Below are 20,587 nucleotides of genomic sequence, written 5' to 3'. Positions count from 1 at the left end.
CTTCTCATCACTCAAACGCAACACTGACCTAGAGAGATGCAGTCGGCACACAGAGACCCGCTGTAAAAATTGTGTCAAAGGTTGGACAATAGAGATGGGATTTATGTCTCTTTGAAGAGAGACATTCCTTTTAAAGAACTGATCAAAAGCCTGGATCTTTATTATAGTTTTTTTTCCAATAGGATCTGTTATAACAGTGTTTCTCAACCATTGTTGGGCCAGGAGTGCCCTGCAGGGGGCCGCCAAAAAATATCTGTTTCTCAGCTGTGGTCAGTATGGGCCGCAGCGGTACCCAGTTGTAATACAGTTTTCCACCACTTGTGGCAGTAATGACAATGTCAAACAAAAAGAAGAAGTCTGGAAAAGTCATAAGTTCCTTAAGCCCAAAAATTATGACTAAACTGGTGAAGCTGTATTTTAATTTGCACTTTAATTTTGTGTAGACAGTTTAGCTAGACTTACCTATTAATAATTAAATTTATTTTAGCACAAAAGAAATGTATGCAAATGTACTTGTAATCAGTTATTTAAGATTGCTTTCTTATGCAGTATATTTGGTTAGTAATTATTTTTTCCATCAGCCTGACCTAAGTTTAAGGTTTGTGTGGAATAAATACTAATATTTGTGATGAACACATGGTTTTATTACACTTGACAAGATTGTTAACTGTAATTAGGTCAGACATAAATATTGAATACGATTCAAATCAAGAATATTATTACTAACTCAGTGTTAATATCTGAGTAGGCTCTGTGCCCCTCTGTAGAGGAAAAGTTGGTCCCCACGGTCAAAAATGTTAAAAACCATTTAGTTATAAGATCCGAATCATTTAACTACGCAAACATTATTTTATCGGTGGGAATTATTCTGAAATATTGGCTATAATGACATTTTTGTTGTGTTTTCGTTTAAACATTCAATAGGCGGTACCATATTTCCTTGCTATTCCAGTGACATTTGTTAGAATTTTCCTTCACCCAAAAGCTTGTAGCACAAGAGCATTTTAACAAAACATAAAACAGATACACAAATAAGTCAGAATAAAATGCCTTAATGGATACAAAAAGTATAAATAAAACTAATATGACAATTAGGAGATAATATAAATGTGAATAGAACATTGTACTACCCCACCTGGCGTGTTCTTGAACTACCACATATCAACACAATGAACCCAGGTAATGGAATTGCTACCGTTTCAGTTCAATTGTGAACGGTACCCATCCCTACTATTATGATGTTATTTGTTTATATATATATATATATTTGTAAATATTTTCTAAAACCGGGTCTTCAAAAACAGAATGTGTCTTTTAGTTGGGTCTGTACAGTATAACTTAAATCCCCAAGAAGTTTATATTTATTTATATAGTCATACCAAAGACTATAAAAATGGGACCCATTACCTCCCTGCTTGGCACTCAGCATCAAGGGTTGGAATTGGGGCTTAAATCACCAAAATGTTTCCCGGGCGCGGCCACCGCTGCTGCCCACTGCTCCCCTCACCTCCCAGGGGGTGATCAAGGGTGATGGGTACAATTTCACCACACCTAGTGTGTGTGTGACAATCATTGGTACTTTAACTTTTTAACTGAACTTTATTAGACTTTGTGTAGCCAAGAAGATCTGAGATAATTTTTTCTTTAGATTCTACCTTTTCTTTTACTCTACGGTCTGCGGTGTGTCCGATTGATCTCAGACGTCGTGATAGTAGAAGCAGTTTATTCTGATAATAACAGACTTTACAGACTTGACTTCTTAGGCTAAATAATTATTCGTTTAAGGAGTTATCCGGCTTAATGTAGACAGGGACTAAGTAGCCTGATGTTAACGAGACTGTGATTGAATACACACTTGTCATTCCAAAGTGAGTATCCATTCACAAGGTTCAATTTAGCAGGAAGCGGGAAGTGTTGCGCCGCAGCCATACGTTGATTAGGTGGCAGATATATATTTGCAAGGCCATTTTCAAGAAGTATATTTAAAGAGAAACTACATCTTGTGAGACGATGTTGGCCAACCCCGGAAACTAGCTCAGCTGTTCTGGCGATGAAATGCTCGCTATTTCCACTCGAATAAACCGACTACGAGGGGTACCACTGGCTTATACGTCGTCGAAGGGGCGCTACAAATTGTGAGTTCAAATATTTAATTTTTTCACTTTGAATATGTTTTTTGCAATTTTAATTCTGACAGTACCACATATGTTTTAATCGCTGATGCGTTTTAATAAATGTTTAAATGCGCCAGAAAATAACCCGTTTTGTACACTGTTGATGTGATTCAATACGGAGTAGGGCGTAAATGTGTTCCTGTATAGCAGGGGTGGGCAATTAATTTTTACCGGGGGCCGCATGAGCAACCCGAGCACTGCTGGAGGGCCACATCGACAATATTTCAATAAAATGTTGCTCAATATTATTTTTGATATATACCGTAAGATAAATAATAATAATAATAATAATAATAATAATAATAATAATTAATAATAATAATAATACTTTCATTTAACCTAACTTAACTTTATACCAAAAGCACTGCTTTGGAAATCATTTGTACCCCTTTCAGAGATCACATTTAGTTCCCCTTAAACATCCTCATGTTGCACAATGAAATGTAAGCATAGGATGAAGTGTGCATTCCTGTAACTTTCTCTAGTAACAGCATTCCATGATTAATATAAATAAATTAACATTAATAATAAATGACAGTAAAATAAGCACACGTATGACTGAGGAGTCATAGTGTAACTTTTTGTGGTGTTTGAGTTGTCCGACTTTTTGTGTGGCCATAAACGCACCAGTGATTTAGTGCTATGCGTGTTGGTGACAGATGACAAGTTGGTTTTGGCCTGGTTTGTACGGCAGAAAATGACAAATTTTTCGAGATAGAAGTGTTTTACTCATGTTTTTGGTGTGGTTATGGCCGAATATAAACAGTTTTGCTCAATAAAGTGATCAATATAAATCCTGGCCTCGAAGCATCTCGATAGACGTTACAATAATTGAACGGTGTTCAATTGAACGGTGTTGACGAACACCGTTAGGGCCGCTTGTTGTCACTGTCACTCAAAGTTGCATTGCAAAATTACACAGAATAAATGTGTTTATTTTGTTTAGAATTCAGATGGGATTTGATTTGGTGCGCGGCATATATTTGCTGTGCGCAGAGGACGCTTGAGCAGTGCGCAATCGCGCAGGCGCGCACCTTAGAGGGAACGTTGCTTGGCAGTCCATGTCTTGTTGAAAACACGCCATTCGTCATCAACTTTTCTCTTTTTAGCGTCTCGGGTGTAAACCGTGCATCACTTGTCGCTGTGCACCTTCACTCACAGGTTACACACGGACATACGCCCATAAATAACACTTTTCAAAATAAAAGCAGCACAGTTGTATTGCGCGCACGACATAGATGTTTTTTCAACTTTATTTTGTAATTTGTGATTGCAGCTGTTCACATTCACTCACAATCACGCACGCGCATACGTCCACACGGAAGTAATACAAATAACGCTTTTCAAAACAAAAGCAGCACCGTTGTATTGCACACTCGACATAGATACTTTTTAAAATGTATTTTGTAATTTATGATTGGCCTCACAGGGACGCACAAAGGGCCGGATGTGGCCCGCGGGCCGCAGAATGCCCAGGTCTGCTGTATAGTATTTCTCCAGCAGTGGTCATGTGGAGACATCAATGATGGTATTTTTAGAGATTAATCATTGAAGTCGGACATCACTGAAGGCCTAGGTGGGAAACGCACGGCCACAGCCACTGGTTTACAACTAAAAAACAATTGTAAGGGAAAATAAAGGGAAATATAAAGACAAATGTAAATGTTGGCAAGTAGAATAATCAACCCCACTTCACTAGCACATAACGCTAAGCGTTTAAATTGAGACTCTGATCCTTTTTTAGTTGGGACTAAAACAGTGGCCATGCATCCCTACACTAATGTAGTAGCTGATACCAGTGCAGGTTATGATATCAACAGTATGCTTCGGTGTTGGTCAGGTCGGTTCCTTGGAGCAAGCCATGTTGGACGCCTTGGTTCTGGACCGAGTGGACTTTGTCAAGTTGCTGATTGAAAATGGAGTCAGCATGCACCGCTTCCTCACCTTGTCCAGGCTGGAGGAGCTCTACAACACGGTAAGGGCAACTTCCAAGTCTTGATGACCCCAGGTCCCGTGGCAGATGTGTGGAGCTCACTGTGTTCTGTTGGCCCACAGAGACACGGCCCGTCCAACACGCTCTACCACCTTGTCAGGGACGTCAAAAAGGTACGACCCTCGCCGCCGTCGTTTTGGACTAACCCCAATGCGAATGTTGGCTGGAGTGCGCGTATCTAAGACCACATGAAGCTTCTTTTTATTTGCCTCGTCTTTCGTTTTGTTTGTTTTTGGTGGTCCGAGTTGCTCTTGACCGCAAATAGAGGCTGGCTGTTCTCTTTCAGCTGGAGCTGCAGGCTGCAGTAGCTGCGTAGCGCTGTGCATGACTCTCATCCCTCTGTCCACTTCCATTGACTCCCTCACAACTTACTGTTCTTTCTGGAAGGCACACATTGCAAACAAACACGGCGTGCATTCAAGAGTATTTGATTCGCAGACTTTGACAAAACAGCTGTGGAACTGCTTTGAGGCTGAGAAGGAATAACACAAGTGTGTTTGTGTTTGGATTGGTTTTGTGTGTGTCTTGATTAGTCAACTCTGCCAATGCTTATTTTTGCTTCACAGCGGTGCTGGCGATGTGCGATACCGCTGATTTTCTTTCCGATCTGATACCAGGTAAAATTCAGGCTGGTATCGGTGATTCCGATACTAATACTTTGTGAAAATATACCTAACTTGTCTGCTAACATGTCAAAAGTTGTTTATTTTCAAATAATATATCCATCTAAAAATAAAAACAATAGTAAAAACGTGTTTAAAAAAAGGGCAATACTCCAATCTTAAATATTAGACGCTCTCAAAATAAAAATAAAATATTCCTAAAATATGAAATAACGTTTAGGTAGTTAATTAAACAAATAAAATAATACTAACTTATGAATTAATTAAAAACATTTGAATGCAGCTGAGATAGGCTCCAGCGCCCCCCGTGAGCCCGAAAGGGACAAGCGGTAGAAATTAATGGACGGACAACAACCATAAAAACACTGCTAAAATGTGTAACTGAATATTAATATTTTCGTCCAGGCAAAATTTTATGACACACTAGGTTATGCAGTCACACAACTGTATTATTATTATTATTATTATTATTATTATTATATTCTTACATGGAAATAAAAAAACAACAGTAAAAATGTAACAAATAAGAACAAACATTTGGAATTTAATGAGAAAAAGTTGAAATGTTCTAATTATTAATAATAACAATAATAATAAGAATAATACACTTAGCCACCAATAATTCACATGTTTGTCTTTAAATATATATATATATATATATATATATATATATATATATATATATATATATATATATATATATATATATATATATATATATATACACTGCCGTTCAAAAGTTTGGGGTCACATTGAAATGTCCTTATTTTTGAAGGAAAAGCACTGTACTTTTTAATGAAGATAACTTTAAACTAGTCTTAACTTGAAAGAAAAACACTCTATACATTGCTAATGTGGTAAATGACTATTCTAGCTGCAAATGTCTGGTTTTTGGTGCAATATCTACATAGGTGTATAGAGGCCCATTTCCAGCAACTATCACTCCAGTGTTCTAATGGTACAATGTGTTTGCTCATTGGCTCAGAAGGCTAATTGATGATTAGAAAACCCTTGTGCAATCATGTTCACACATCTGAAAACAGTGTAGCTCGTTACAGAAGCTTCAAAACTGACCTTCCTTTGAGCAGATTGAGTTTCTGGAGCATCACATTTGTGGGGTCAATTAAACGCTCAAAATGGCCAGAAAAAGAGAACTCATCTGAAACTCGACAGTCTATTCTTGTTCTTAGAAATGAAGGCTATTCCACAAAATTGTTTGGGTGACCCCAAACTTTTGAACGGTAGTGTATATATATATATATATATATATATATATATATATATATATATATATATATATATATATATATATACATATGCGTTTTTATAAAATACACATAAAATATACTTGAAATATAAACAAAGTTTAGTTAGTTAATTAAAAAAAATAAACAATACTAACTTGCTACGGTAATTAATTCGAAAAAATACAACAACCATAATAAACACTATTAAATGTAATAGACATTCATATTTCCGTACAGGCAGAATGTTTTGACACACTAGGTTATGCAGTCACACAATTGTATTATTAATATTGTTATTCTGTTCTTACATTAAAAAAAACAAACAGAAAAATGTAAGAAAAAAGAGCAAAACATTGGAATTTAATGAGAAATGTTTTAATGTTCTAATTCATAATAATAATAATAATATACATAGCCACCAATAATACACATTTTTATCTTTAAATATATATGTGCGTTTTCAGCGTTTTGTTTTTTTTAAGTATAAAAAATATCGAAATGCCCCCTTGCCTCATACTTGACTTTTCAAGATGCGGCCCCCTGTGGGAAAAATACAAAGTTTACTTAATGAAAATAATAAAACCATACTAATTTATGAATTAATTTTGAAAAAATACAACAACCACAATAAATGTAATAAACATTAATATTTTCGTACAGGCAGAATTTTTTGACACACTAGGTTGTGTAGTATTATCGTAAAATCATATTATGTTTTTTATTCTATTCTTTAATGGGAAAAAAAAATGTTTTAAATGTAAAGCTGAAATGTTCTAATTAATGATTAATCATAATGTACTTAGTCACGTATAAATCAAAGCTGACAAAATAAACAAAGCTGTTTATAGAATATTTAAAAATAAAAAAGTATCGATATGGCCCCCGCATACTTTGACTTTTTAGCACGTGGCCCTTGGTGGAAAAAGTTTGGACACCCTTGAACTAAAGTATCAAAAGTTTCGATATTTTAATTAATCTTGAAGATGATGAAATGTTTCCAACGAATTGTTGCAAGCACAATTTTCATAGTGTTTTTTTGTCGTTGTTGCGCACACAACCTGATTGCAAAATAACAAGGCTGAGCTTTACATTCGGCCCATGTCCCCTTGCCGGTTTCAAGTGATCCCTCAGGTGGGAGATGATGGAGGGGTCACCATCAGCAGCATTAGTATCAAGAGGGGTTCATTAATTCAAGCGCTACTGATTGCAGGAGTGCTGCATCCTCCGCTGGGAGTTGCTGCAAAGGTTGATGTCGCAATCAAACCAACCCCTCTTTAACGCCATTTTATCTTCAACCCCAACTCTGATCTGAAGTTGGCACAAAGAGCACGCGTTCGAACCCCAGCACACATGCAGAACGCTTAAAGTACCAGTATAACGGAAAAACAAGTTGCCTCTATACTGAAGCGATTATGATATATTCTGGGGCCCTATTCCTAAAGGTTCTCAGTGCAAAGAGTTGCTCCTCGTGGCCAAATTCTAAGAATATTCTGAGAATCATCATGTTTACAGTAAATACAGTATATGAAAATCAGCACTTCCAAGTCCAAGTCCATGGTTGTGAGGAGCTCTGTCATTCAGGAGGAGCTCAGAGTAAAGCCACAGCTCCTCCACATCGAGAGGAGCCAGATGAGGTGGTTTGGGCATAACATAAATAAATAAATAATAATAATGTTCCAAATAAGTGTTTGATGAGCAGTCCTCATCTTTCTCAGTCTTTTTTGCCACTTGTGCCAACATTTTTGAAACATGTTGCAGGCATCAAATTCTAATTGAGCTAATATTTGCAAAACATAACAATGTTTTCCAGTTCGAACGTTAGGTATCTCGTCTTTACAGTCTATTCAATTGAATATAGGTTGAAAAGGATTTGCAACGTGCCAACTTCACTGGTTTTGAGGTTTGTATATATATATATACACATATATATATATATATATATATATATATATATATATATATATATATATTAGGGGTGTAACGGAACACAAAAATTTCGGTTCGGTACGTACCTCGGTTTAGAGGTCACGGTTCAGTTCATTTTCGGTACAGTAAGAAAACAACAAAATATACATTTTTTGGTTATTTATTTACCAAATTTGCAAAATCTTCCACCAAAAATATTTTTCTTGGTGGAATATTTGATGTGAAGTAATCTGAACCTTGGATAGGTCAATAATTCATAATAACATTGATTTTGAGTCATTATTATGTTTTGAGCAATGACAGTTTGAAAGAAAGAAAAAACAGCTTTGTTTTATTAATAATAATAATAATAATAATGATACGTGGGATTTATATAGCGCTTTTAAGTACCCAAAGTCGCTTTACATGTTAAAAACCCATCATTCATTCACACCTGGTGGTGGTAAACTACTTTCGTAGCCACAGCTGCCCTGGGGTAGACTGATGGAAGCGTGGCTGCCAATTTGCGCCTACGGCCCCTCCGACCACCACCTATCATTCATTCAACATTCATTCACCGGTGTGAGCGGTTAGTCAACATTGCAACTTTTTCTAAATTACATTTCACCTTTAAGCTTTTTTATTTCACTTTTGTTATGTTTTTGTTTATTTTAATAGTATTTTTAGAATGTGCCGTGGGCCTTTAAAACATTAGCTGTGGGCTACACTTTTGACACCCCTGCTATAGATAATAAAAAATTAAATCTGATAAATCTATGGATAATAAGCATGCACGTTTATCATAACTCTCTCGCTTGCGCTCTCTCTGTCTCTCCCTCACGAATGCTGCTGCGCGCACAATTTGTTTTGTTTTTAACCTTCTTAACTTTGAACGTACATTGTTAATACACACAACCATAACTCGGGGTGCCGGACGTTTGGGGCGTTTGGAGGGCACCGCCCGGGCAGCCTGCTATCGTGCTGGCAGCTAACGGGCTGGCAGCTAACGGGCTACGTCTAGACTGACCGTGCGTCCTCTTTTTGCCGGGCGTGTCCTCTTTTGTGGGGCTGTCGGGGCGGGGTTTCTTGGGTGCCTCAGGTGTCCGGCATTTTGAGTATTGTTTACACAACGTGCAGTACGCTACTTAATACGTCCGTGTGGAAACTCGTTCGGTACACGTCCGCACCAAACCGGAAACCCCGTACCGAAACGGTTCGATAAAATACCCGTACCGTTACACCCCTAATATATATATATAAATATATATATATATATATATATATATATATATATATATATATATATATATATATATATATATATATATATATATATATATATATATATATATATATATATATATATATATACATATATATATATATATACATATATATATATATATATATACATATATATATATATATACATATATATATATATATATATATATATATATATATATATATATATATATATATATATATATATATATATATATACATATATATATATATATATATATACATATATATATATACATATATATATATATATATATATATATATATATATATATATATACATATATATATATACATATATATATATATATATATATATATATATATATATATATATATATACGTATATATATATATATATATATAACAACATTTCTCAACGAGCTATTGCAATGAATTTAGGGATTTCACCATCTAAGGTCTGTAATATCATCAAAAGGTTCAGAGAATCTGGAGAAATCACTGCACTTTACATTGAACGCCCGTGACCTTAGATCCCTCAGGCGGTACTGCATCAAAAACGGACATCAGTGTGTAAAGGATATTACCACATTGGCTCAGGAACACTTCAGAAAACCACTGTCAGTAACTACAGTTTCTTCGCTACATCTGTAAGTGTAAGTTAAAACTCTACTATGCATAGCGAAAGCCATTTATCAACAACACCCAGAAATGCCACCGGTTTCGCTGGGTCTGGGCTCATCTAAGATGGACTGATGCAAAGTGGAAAAGTGTTCTGTGGTCTGACGAGTCCACATTTCAAATTGTTTTTGGAAACTGTGGACGTCGTGTCCTCCGGAACAATGAGGAAATGTATGTATGTATGTATGTATGTATGTGTATATATTTTTATTTTTATTTTTTTTTATTCATATATATGTATATTCTATATATATATATATATATATATATATATATATATATATATATATATATATATATATATATATATATATATATATATATATATAGATATATATAGATATATATATATCTATATATATATATAGATATATATATATATATATATATAGATTTTTTGAATTTATATATTTATTCTTCGAGGTTTTTTTAGCCTAATGTGGCCCCCAAGTCAAACAGTTTGTGCACCCCTGAATTAGACCTTAACGTCATCCTCAGACTGACTCACCATGCCAGTCTTGTACCACCTGTGCACAGTCTGCACATGGCCTCTGTTGTTATTTTTGCTCCTGAAGCAGGTGTTTTTCTGGTGACCGCCAGCAAAGGTGGCTTTTTGGGGAGCGCGTAATGCGCTCCAATCATTGCACTGTGTGAAAGGCCCAGTCAGGACCACTCAGATTGGCTCGTTGGGCTGCAGCTGCTCCAGCACAAATAGACTTTGCTTGCTGCAGAAATGAGCAATGGCGGTTCATGCAGGGCGGCAACACGCTCGGTGCTCAAAGATCACAGCGTGGCTCCTAACTCACTTCTTTTACTGCATAAAAGTATGGAATATATTCCATTTAATAAAAACTAATCAAATGTACACTGCTTGGTAGATTTTATAGGCTTACCTGCTGAGTTTGCTCAAATGTACATACCTACCTGACGCCATTCTCCCCTTTAATCATCCACATGAGAAAAAATGCTTTCCTTTCCCCTTTGAAAAAAATAACAAATGTTGCTGTAATTGACTTTTGATGACTGACGAGCCCTTTGATTGGCTGGCGGCCGGTTCCACGTGTCCCTCAGCTCTCGCCCAAAGTCAGCTGGTATTGGCTCAAGTTCACACGTGACCCTAATGAGGATAATTAGTACACAAACTTGGTGGAGGTGCGGAGCGATATACCACCATGTGACACGATAGACGGCATTACCACTACACAGATTCAACATGGCATCTGTAAAGCTGCAGGTTAACAGTGCGGTGTACAAGACACATAGGGCCGGATTTACTACAGGTTTGCGTGTGCTAAAACACGTGCAAAGCTGGCCTGCTGAACGCGTGCAAAGGGGATTGCTTCTCTTAAGTGAGCAGAATAAGGCGTGCAATATATTTTGCGTCTCCTTCTTCATGGATATGCAAAATATATGCTGATCATCAAAACATCCACAATACTGGGAGGAAAAGATGCAAATATAATTATTTAGCACACGCAATGTAGGGTTGTACTGTATACCGGTATTGATATTGTACCGCGATACTAATGAATCATATTCGGTACTATACCGCCGCTAAAAAGTACCGGTCTGCTGTACCTCCCCCCCCCCCCACTCCACCCCACCGTCATCGTCACGTCGTGTCATTGTTGGTTTACTAGCAGAGGAGCATGTTTGGCAGCGCACAATCACGGAGTACTTACAAGCAGACCCAGTGTGTAGACAGAAAAGGAACAACGGACGCACTTTGGCTTAAAACCCAAAGATAAAGGTGAAGTTATAACACTGAAACGCCCTCAGGAAGAGGTGCTTTAAGACGCGACTAGCTGGCTAGCGGCTAAAGCCCAGCCGCAGTCTGCAGTGTTTTAGCTACTTCTAAATCACTAATCCTCGCCTCCATGGTGACAAATAAAGTACGTTTCTTGCAAGTATCATCCCTGCAGGACGAAGAATAGCTAAACATGCTTCACTACACACCGTAGCTTACCGGCGTCAAAATGTAAACAAACGCTATTGGTGGATCTACACCTAACATCCACTGTAATGATACCAAGTACAGGAGCATATTTAGTCGATATTACTATGATTACAGCAATATATTTTAGCATCACAAAATCTTTTTTGTTTAAAAAAAATTTATATTATGTTTATAAACTCAGGAAATACGTCCCTGGACTTATGAGGACTTTGAATATGACCAATGTATGATCCTGTAACTACTTGGTCGATACCTAAATTTGTGGTATCCTCCAAAACTAATGTAAAGTATCAAACAACATAAGAATAAGTGATTATTACATTTTAACAGAAGTGTAGATAGAACATATTAAAAGAGAAAGTAAGCAGATATTAACAGTAAATGAACAAGTAGATTAATAATTCATTTTCTACCACTTGTCCTTAATAATGTTGAAAAAATAACAGAATGATAAATGACACAATATGTTACTGCATATGTCTGCAGACTAATTAGGAGCCTTTGTTTGTTTACTTACTACTAAAAGGCAAGTTGTCTTGTATGTTCACTATTTTATTTAAGGACAGACTTGCAATAAGAAACATATGTTTAATGTACCGTACATTTTTTTGTTAAAATAAAGGCAATATTGCAATTTTTGTGGTCCCCTTTATTTAGAAAAGTACAGAATATATCGAAATACATTTTGGTACCGGTACCTGTACCAAACAATTGGTATCGGGACAACAATAGCTCAATGTGATTTAGCGACCATTTTGCAAGCGCTATTTTGCGTTTTATTGAGCACCTGTCAGAAGGACGTGCAGACTGACAGCTCCACACACGGCGGCAGGATCAGAATCCTCCGTGCTACGTCTGTGTGTCAACATTTTGAACAGTCAGAAATGAAAAATATTTGACATATCGTCCATTCAGCAATTTCCTTTTATAATTTTACAGCTGCTGTGCTGGATGACTTATGGGGCTGATCAAAACACATTTTGTGTCTCCTGTCTTTTTTTAATGTTTTTTTATAATCTGTTTAGGAAATATATCACTATAATATATCTGCTACATGAAAACACAGTTTTTATCGTGCAGTTATCCAGTTATCCGTGCGCTTGAGTCATTCTAGAAGCACGGATGCGCCGATGATGTAATCCAAAGTTAAGTGTGAGTTAAAGTTAAAGTACCAATGATAGTCACACACACACTAGGTGTGGTGAAATTATCCTCTGCATTTGACCCATCACCCTTGATCACCTCCTGGAAGGTGAGGGGAGCAGTGAGCAGCAGCGGTCGCCGCGCCCAGGAATCATTTTGGTGATTTAACCCCCAATTCCAACCCTTGATGCTGAGTGCCAAGCAGGGAGGTAATGGGTGCCAGTTTTATCGTCTTCGGTATGACTCGGCTGGGGTTTGAACTCATGACCTACCGATGTCAGGGCGGAGACGTGTTGCCTAAGTTTCTGTTGTCTAGATTGCGAATCAGAAAATATGTTACGGATTATTGCTGTGTGCTGCTGGTTCAACACATGACACGCAGGCAGGAGCTTGATAACATGAATGTGGTAATAGAATAGAATACATTAGTAGGCCTTTTATTGTCACTATACAAAGGTACAATGAGATTAAAAGCAACTCCAGTATCAGTGCGACAGTCTATATATATGCAAAACATAGGAAGGAAAGAAAATAAATAGTGTAAAAGGAGGTAAGGTGCACAGTCCAGTCCTGAGAACGAATGTTCTGAATGTGTTGTTTAAATATTAAATATATGTGATATTACATGTGTCTTTATTTAACGTAAACGTTTATTCAATTATTTAATAGTTTAGTGATTATTTGGATATGTAATTAGTAATTTAATATTTCAATGAATTTTTTCAACAGCTATTAAATAATTGTAATTCATTACTGATTACTAATTAACTAATTATTTAGTGATTATATAATTAATTACGCAATGATGATTTTATGATTTAACTAATCATTTCATGATTTATTTAATTATTTCATGATTTGTTTGATGACTTAATGAACATTATTTAAGTATTTTTCTATTTATTTAATTGCATCTCATTTGAACCTCTATAACAAACATGTTCATCAAATAATTAATATAATTGTTAAATCATGAAATAAATAAATCATACAATGATTGATTAAATCTGAAATAATATTTAATGTATTTAGTAGTAATCAGTAATTAATATCAAGTATTGAATAGTTATTTTTATTTTTATTTTTTTTTAAATATATATATATATATATATATATATATATATATATATACATATATATATATATATATATATATATATATATATATATATATATATATATTAAAATAATTAAATATCCAAATAAACATTAGATGATTTAATAATTTATTGTACTTTTGCGTTAAATAAATAACACATGTATTCCCAAATTAATTCCAATTATAACTATTGATGGCATATTTAAGTAATTGTTTCCCAATTGTTTTTATTTAATCACATTTGTCCCTCTGTAAGCTAACTTAAATATGTTATTAATACTTTAACTGGAATTAAATACATACATGTGTTATAAAATGTTTCATTGATTTATTTAATACATTTAATAGTTGAATAAATTATTTTAGTATTTGGTTATTTAATCATTTATTTAACTTTTCCATGATTTTATTACATTCTTATATATATGCACACAACATTTAAATAAGTTAAAGTTAAAGTACCACTGATAGTCACACAAAAGTTCCCTCTACATTTGACCCATCCCCTTGTTCTACCCTCTGGGAGGTGAGGGGAGCAGTGAGCAGCAGCGGTGGCCGCGCTCGGGAATCATTTTGGTGATTTAACCCCCAATTCCAACCCTTGATGCTGAGTGCCCATCAAGGAGGGAATGGGTCCCATTTTTATTGTCTTTGGTATGACTCGGCTGGGGTTTGAACTCACGACCTACCGATCTCAGGGCGGACGCTCTAACCACGAGCCCACTGAGCAGTGGTTCAAGCAGTCTTAGTGGATCAGATGCAACACGCCCACTCATACTACACGCTAGTTTAGTGTTTGCGCACGCTGTCTAGTGCCTGATATTCAGACCATACTAGATCAGGCCCATAATGGCCAGATGATTAAGTGAAATCAAATTTCACAAACAAGTTGTTATTATGTATGTTTTGCTCCTGAAAATGAATCTGGTAGTTTTCTCCCATAATATCACTGTTTTTGTGTAATCGGTTACTACCTAACTGTACTTGGAATGCCTCCTCTTGGTGCGACGTCCTCTGCAAAACTGGAGCCCAATTCCCCGTTTTGACCGTGTGGATAAAAGCACATGAAACTATTATTTTTTCATGGTTTTTTTCCCCCCTGGTCCATGTTTACTTCAACACTGAAATGGTTAACTTCATGAATAAAAAACAAATATAAAATAATCACCATTTCAGGACTTCTCTGCTCTTCCATTTTTCTCTTCCATAGACACCATAGCCTGGGTTTCCTCTCGCTCTTTCAGCATTTTCTCAAGCATCTTGGGGGAAAACATCAGTAGACGAGGAGGCAAAATACAAACCCCAAAACCAGTGAAGTTGGCACGTTGTGTAATTCGTAAATAAAAACAGAATACAATGATTTGCTAATCCTTTTCAACCTATATTCAATTGAGTAGACTGCAAAGACAAGATACTTAATGTTCAAACTGGAAAACTTTGTTATTTTTTGCTAATATTAGATGCCTGCAACATGTTTCAAAAAGGCTGGCACAAGTGGCAAAAAAGACTGAGAAAGTTGAGGAATGCTCATCAAACACTTATTTGGAACATTCCACAGGCGAACAAGCTAATTGGGAACAGGTGGGTGCCATGATTGGGTATAAAAACAGCCTCCATGAAATGCTCAGTCATTCACAAACAAGGATGGGGCGAGGGTCACCATTTTGTGAAGAAATGCGTAAACTGTCCAACAGTTTAAGAACAACATTTGTCAACGAGCTATTGTAAGGAATTTAGGGATTTCACCATCTACGGTCCGTAATATCATCAAAAGTTTCAGAGAATCTGGAGAAAACACTGCACGTAAGCCTGTGACCTTGGATCCCTCAGGTTGTACTGCATCAAAAGGCGACATCAGTGTGTAAAGGATATCACCACATGGGCTCAGGAACACTTCAGAAAGTCACTGTCAGTAACTACAGTTGGTCGCTACATCTGTAAGTGCAAGTTAAATCTCTACTATGTGAAGCCAAAGCCATTTATCAACAACACCCAGAAACGCTGCCAGCTTCGCTGGGCCTGAGCTCATCTAAGATGGACTGGTGCAAAGTGGAAAAGTGTTCTGTGGTCTGACGAGTCCACATTTCAAATTGTTTTTGGAAACTGTGGACGTCGTGTCCTCCAGTACAATGAGGAAAAGAACCATCCGGATTGTTATAGGCGCAAAGTTGAAAAGCCAACATCTGTGATGGTATGGGGGTGTATTAGTGACCAAGACATGGGTAACTTACACATTTGTGAAGGCACCATTAATGCTGAAAGGTACATACAGGTTTTGGAGCAACATATGTTGCAATCCAAGCAACGTTATCATGGACGCCCCTGCTTATTTCAGCAAGACAATGCCAAGCCACGTGTTACAACAGCTTGGCTTCATAGTAAAAGAGTGCGGGTACTAGACTGGCCTGCCTGTAGCCCAGACCTGTCTCCCATTGAAAATGTGTGGCGCATTATGAAGCCTAAAACATGACAACGCAGACCCCCGGACTGTTGAACAACTTAAGCTTCACATCAAGCAAGAATGGGAAATAATTCCACCTGAAAAGCTTCAAAAATTGGTCTCCTCAGTTCCCAAATGTTTACTGAGTGTTGTTAAAAGGAAAGGCCATGTAACACAGTGGTAAAATGCCCCTGTGCCAACTGTTTTGCAATGTGTTGCTGCCATTATATTCTAAGTTAATGATTATTTGCAAAAAAAAAAAAACGTTTCTCAGTTAAAGCCAAATATCTCGTCTTTGCAATCTATTCAATTGAATATAGGTTGAAAAGGTTTTGCAAATCATTGTATTCTGTTTTTATTTACAAATTACACAACATGCCCACTTCACTGGTTTCGGGTTTTGTAGAATACTAGTGGCTTTCTTTATTTTTCTCACCGTTTTTCCGCAGGTTCCGACTCAGTCTTTCTCCCCTTGAGGGAGCTCCTGATTTTCCGGATGATCACATTTGACTTGAGTCTTTTAATTTGTATCCATCTAAACTCCGAACAAATCCCTTCTTCTTCAAAGTCAGAATCATTAAAATGATCTCTGCCAATTACCCTCCTCCGGCTTGGTCCGTGTACCATTTTGACAGGAGAGATCCATACTTTCCTCACATTGCCATTATTTTTGGAAATGTATGCAGGCTGACCCTCTTTAGTTGTATTGCCACGACCTGCAGCAATGCATCCGGCATTCTTTAACTCCTTCAAATTATGCGCAAAAATATCATGATTCAAGTTATGGAATTGCCTCCAGTCTTCTGGAGGTGGCGTCAGCAGACTGATACAGGCCCGCCCACCCTTTGGAGCCAAAAGTGGGCGTTTCAAAATGTGCTTAAACTCGTTTGAAAACAAACCTAAAATCACTACTGTCTATTTTGAGTGGAATTTTACCTGTACAATCATTTTTAGAACCAGAACTATGAAACTTATGTTGCCATGCAGCTTTAGAAGGGACCTCTAATAAATAAAACAACTGCTGTACATAAAATATGATATGTATTTTATTTTTAAGTGGTGTTATTAATTAGTTGGACGGGAAAAAAACATGCAATTGTACATATAGAGGCCTACTATCAAAGAACGACTTGCCCCTAACAGATGTGTGCTAATCTCTGCAGTTGAGTACATGAACGGCCGTGACAATACATAAGGAAACATGTTAAACTTTTATTGTTTTGCGAAATGTGTCATTGTTGGTTAATGTTAATGTAAAGTATCAAACAACAGAAGAGTAAGTGATTATTACATTTCAACAGAAGTGTAGATAGAACATGATAAAAGAGAAAGTAAGCAGATATTAACAGTAAATGAACACGTAGATTAATAATTAATTCCTACAACTTGTCCTTAAAGGCCTACTAAAATGAAAAGTTCTTATTTAAACGGGGATAGCAGATCCATTCTATGTGTCATACTTGATCATTTTGCGATATTGCCATATTTCTGCTGAAAGGATTTAGTAGAGAACATCGACCATAAAGTTTTGGTCGCTGATAAAAAAGCCTTGCCTGTACCGGAAGTAGCGTGACGTCACAGGTTGAAGGGCTCCTCACATTTGCACATTGTTTACACCAGCAGCGAGAGCGATTCGGACCGAGAAAGCGACGATTCCCCCATTAATTTGAGCCAGGAGGAAAGATTCGTGGATGAGGAACGTGAGAGTGAAGGACTAGAGTGCAGTGCAGGACGTATCTTTTTTCGCTCTGACCGTAACTTAGGTACAAGCTGGCTCATTGGATTCCACACTTTCTCCTTTTTCTATTGTGGATCACGGATTTGTATTTCAAACCACCTTGGATACTATATCCTCTTCAAAATGAGAGTCGAGAACGCGAAATGGACATTCACAGTGACTTTTATCTCCACGACAATACATCGGCGAATCACTTTAGCTACGGAGCTAACGTGATAGCATTGTGCTTAACTGCATATAGAAACAGACAAAATAAGCCCCTGACTGGAAGGATAGACAGAAGATCAACAATACTACCAAACTCTGGACCTGTAACCACACGGTTAATGCTGTACCGCCTGGCGAAGCCTAGCAATGCTGTTGCTAATGACGCCATTGAAGCTAACTTAGCTACTGGACCTCGACAGAGCTATGCTAAAAACTTTAGCTCTCCACCTACGCCAGCTCTCATCTGCCCATCACGACCCGTGCTCACCTGCTTTCCAGCGATCGACGGCGCGATGAAGGACTTCACCCGCTCATCGATGCGGTCGGCGGCCCAGAGACGGAGAAAGTCAAGGTGAGGACAGCGGCGCGGCGGCGGGCGTTGTAGCTTTCGACGACACCCCGGCCGCCATCAGAGTCGGCAAGAAACATATATTCCCCCAAAGTTACGTACGGGCAAGCGATCAAATGTTTGGAAGACAAAGCTGTACTCACGGTAGCGCGTCTGCTATCCAACTCAAAGTCCTCCTGGTTGTGTTGCTGCAGCCAGCCGCTAATACACCGATCCCACCTACAGCTTTCTTATTTGCAGTCTCCATTGTTAATTGAACAAATTGCAAAAGATTCACCAACACAGATGTCCAGAATACTGTGGAATTTTGCGATGAAAACAGAGCTGTTTGTATTGGGATACAATGTGTCCCAATACTTTCGCTTCAACCCTTGACGTCACGCGCAAACGTCATCATACATAGATGTTTTCAACCAGAAGTTTCCCGGGAAATTTAAAATTGCACTTGATAAGTTAACCCAGCCGTATTGGCATGTGTTGCAATGTTAAGATTTCATCATTGATATATAAACTATCAGACTGTGTGGTCGGTAGTTGTGGGTTTCAGTAGGCCTTTAATAATGTTGACTAAATAATGTCCTCCTGGTTAGAGTCTCTGTTATCCGAGTTCTTCCATCTTGACTGCATCTTTCGGGAATGTAAACAAAGAAGCGCCGGCTGTGTACTGTTGTTGCTGACTACGTTCGAAAAATACGTCCATTTCGCACCGACAACTTTCTTCTTTGCTTGCTCAGCTTCCTTCTCCATAATGCAATGAACATGATTGCAACAGATTCACGAACACAGATGTCCAGAATACTGTGGAATTATGAAATGAAAACAGAGCTTTTTCGTATTGGCTTCAATGTGGAAGGCATACCCGTGTTCCCCGGGCTACGTCACGCGCATACGTCATCCTCAGAGGCGTTTCGAACCGGAAGTTTAGCGGCAAATTTAAAATTGCACTTGATAAGTTAACCCAGCCGTATTGGCATGTGTTGCAATGTTAAGATTTCATCATTGATATATAAACTATCAGACTGTGTGGTCGGTAGTAGTGGGTTTCAGTAGGCCTTTAATAATGTTGACTAAATAATAGAATGAGATATGACACAATATGTTACTGTATATGTCAGCAGACTAAATTAGGAGCCTTTGTTTGTTTACTTACAACTAAAAGACAAGTTGTCTTGTATGTTCGCTATTTTATTTAAGGACAAACTTGCAATCAGAAAGAAATGTTTAATGTACCCTAAGATTGTTTGTTAAAATAAAGCCAATAATGCAATTTTTTGTGGTGCCTTTATTTAGAAAAGTATCGAAAAGTACCGGTACCAAAATAGTGGTTGCCATGCAATGTGTTACATACGACAAGGGGAAGGAGACGGCACGACAACAGGAGGTCTAGCTCAACGGGTTTTATTTGAGCTTGATGATTACGTAGGGTGTGTATGCTACTATGTGTGTGTATGCAGGGCTATGTGTGGAAGTTAACCAAATATAAGTTACCAGCGGTCCAGAATGGGCGAAGCAAAAGAGGTTTGGGATCCAAGCGAGGGGTCGAAGGTCGAGGAAGGCAGTCAGAGTCCAGGGGGAAGATCGGCAGGTGAGGCGCACAGCTCACTGCGGAGACACGGAGGTACTGTGGGAACAGGAGGTGACAAGGACAAATAAGGACTAGGCACGAGGGAGACAAAGTGAGCAAAAGAGAGAGACACAGGTGAGGAGCCAGAGACGTGAAGCTTACTGAATCAGAGCTACGTTCCGGCGTGGAGTAGTCAGCGGA

At 37.5% G+C, this 20,587-nt stretch overlaps 1 protein-coding gene across 8 annotated transcripts in view; it reads left to right on the top strand.

The window, feature by feature from the left end:
- trpm3 (transient receptor potential cation channel, subfamily M, member 3) overlaps nucleotides 1-20,587 on the top strand; it is a 514,307-nt gene that overhangs the window by 381,179 nt on the left and 112,541 nt on the right. For all 8 annotated transcript variants that reach the window (XM_062025461.1, XM_062025459.1, XM_062025460.1 and 5 more), the window contains exons 11-12: nucleotides 4,015-4,149; nucleotides 4,230-4,280. In XM_062025461.1, coding sequence (XP_061881445.1) covers nucleotides 4,015-4,149; nucleotides 4,230-4,280 — 186 coding nt within the window. The remainder of the gene's footprint in view (nucleotides 1-4,014; nucleotides 4,150-4,229; nucleotides 4,281-20,587) is intronic.

This window comes from Entelurus aequoreus, linkage group LG17, assembly GCF_033978785.1.
Source record: "Entelurus aequoreus isolate RoL-2023_Sb linkage group LG17, RoL_Eaeq_v1.1, whole genome shotgun sequence".
In the NCBI taxonomy this organism is placed as follows: Eukaryota; Metazoa; Chordata; class Actinopteri; order Syngnathiformes; family Syngnathidae; genus Entelurus; species Entelurus aequoreus.
This window is presented reverse-complemented; position numbering and strand designations above follow the sequence as displayed.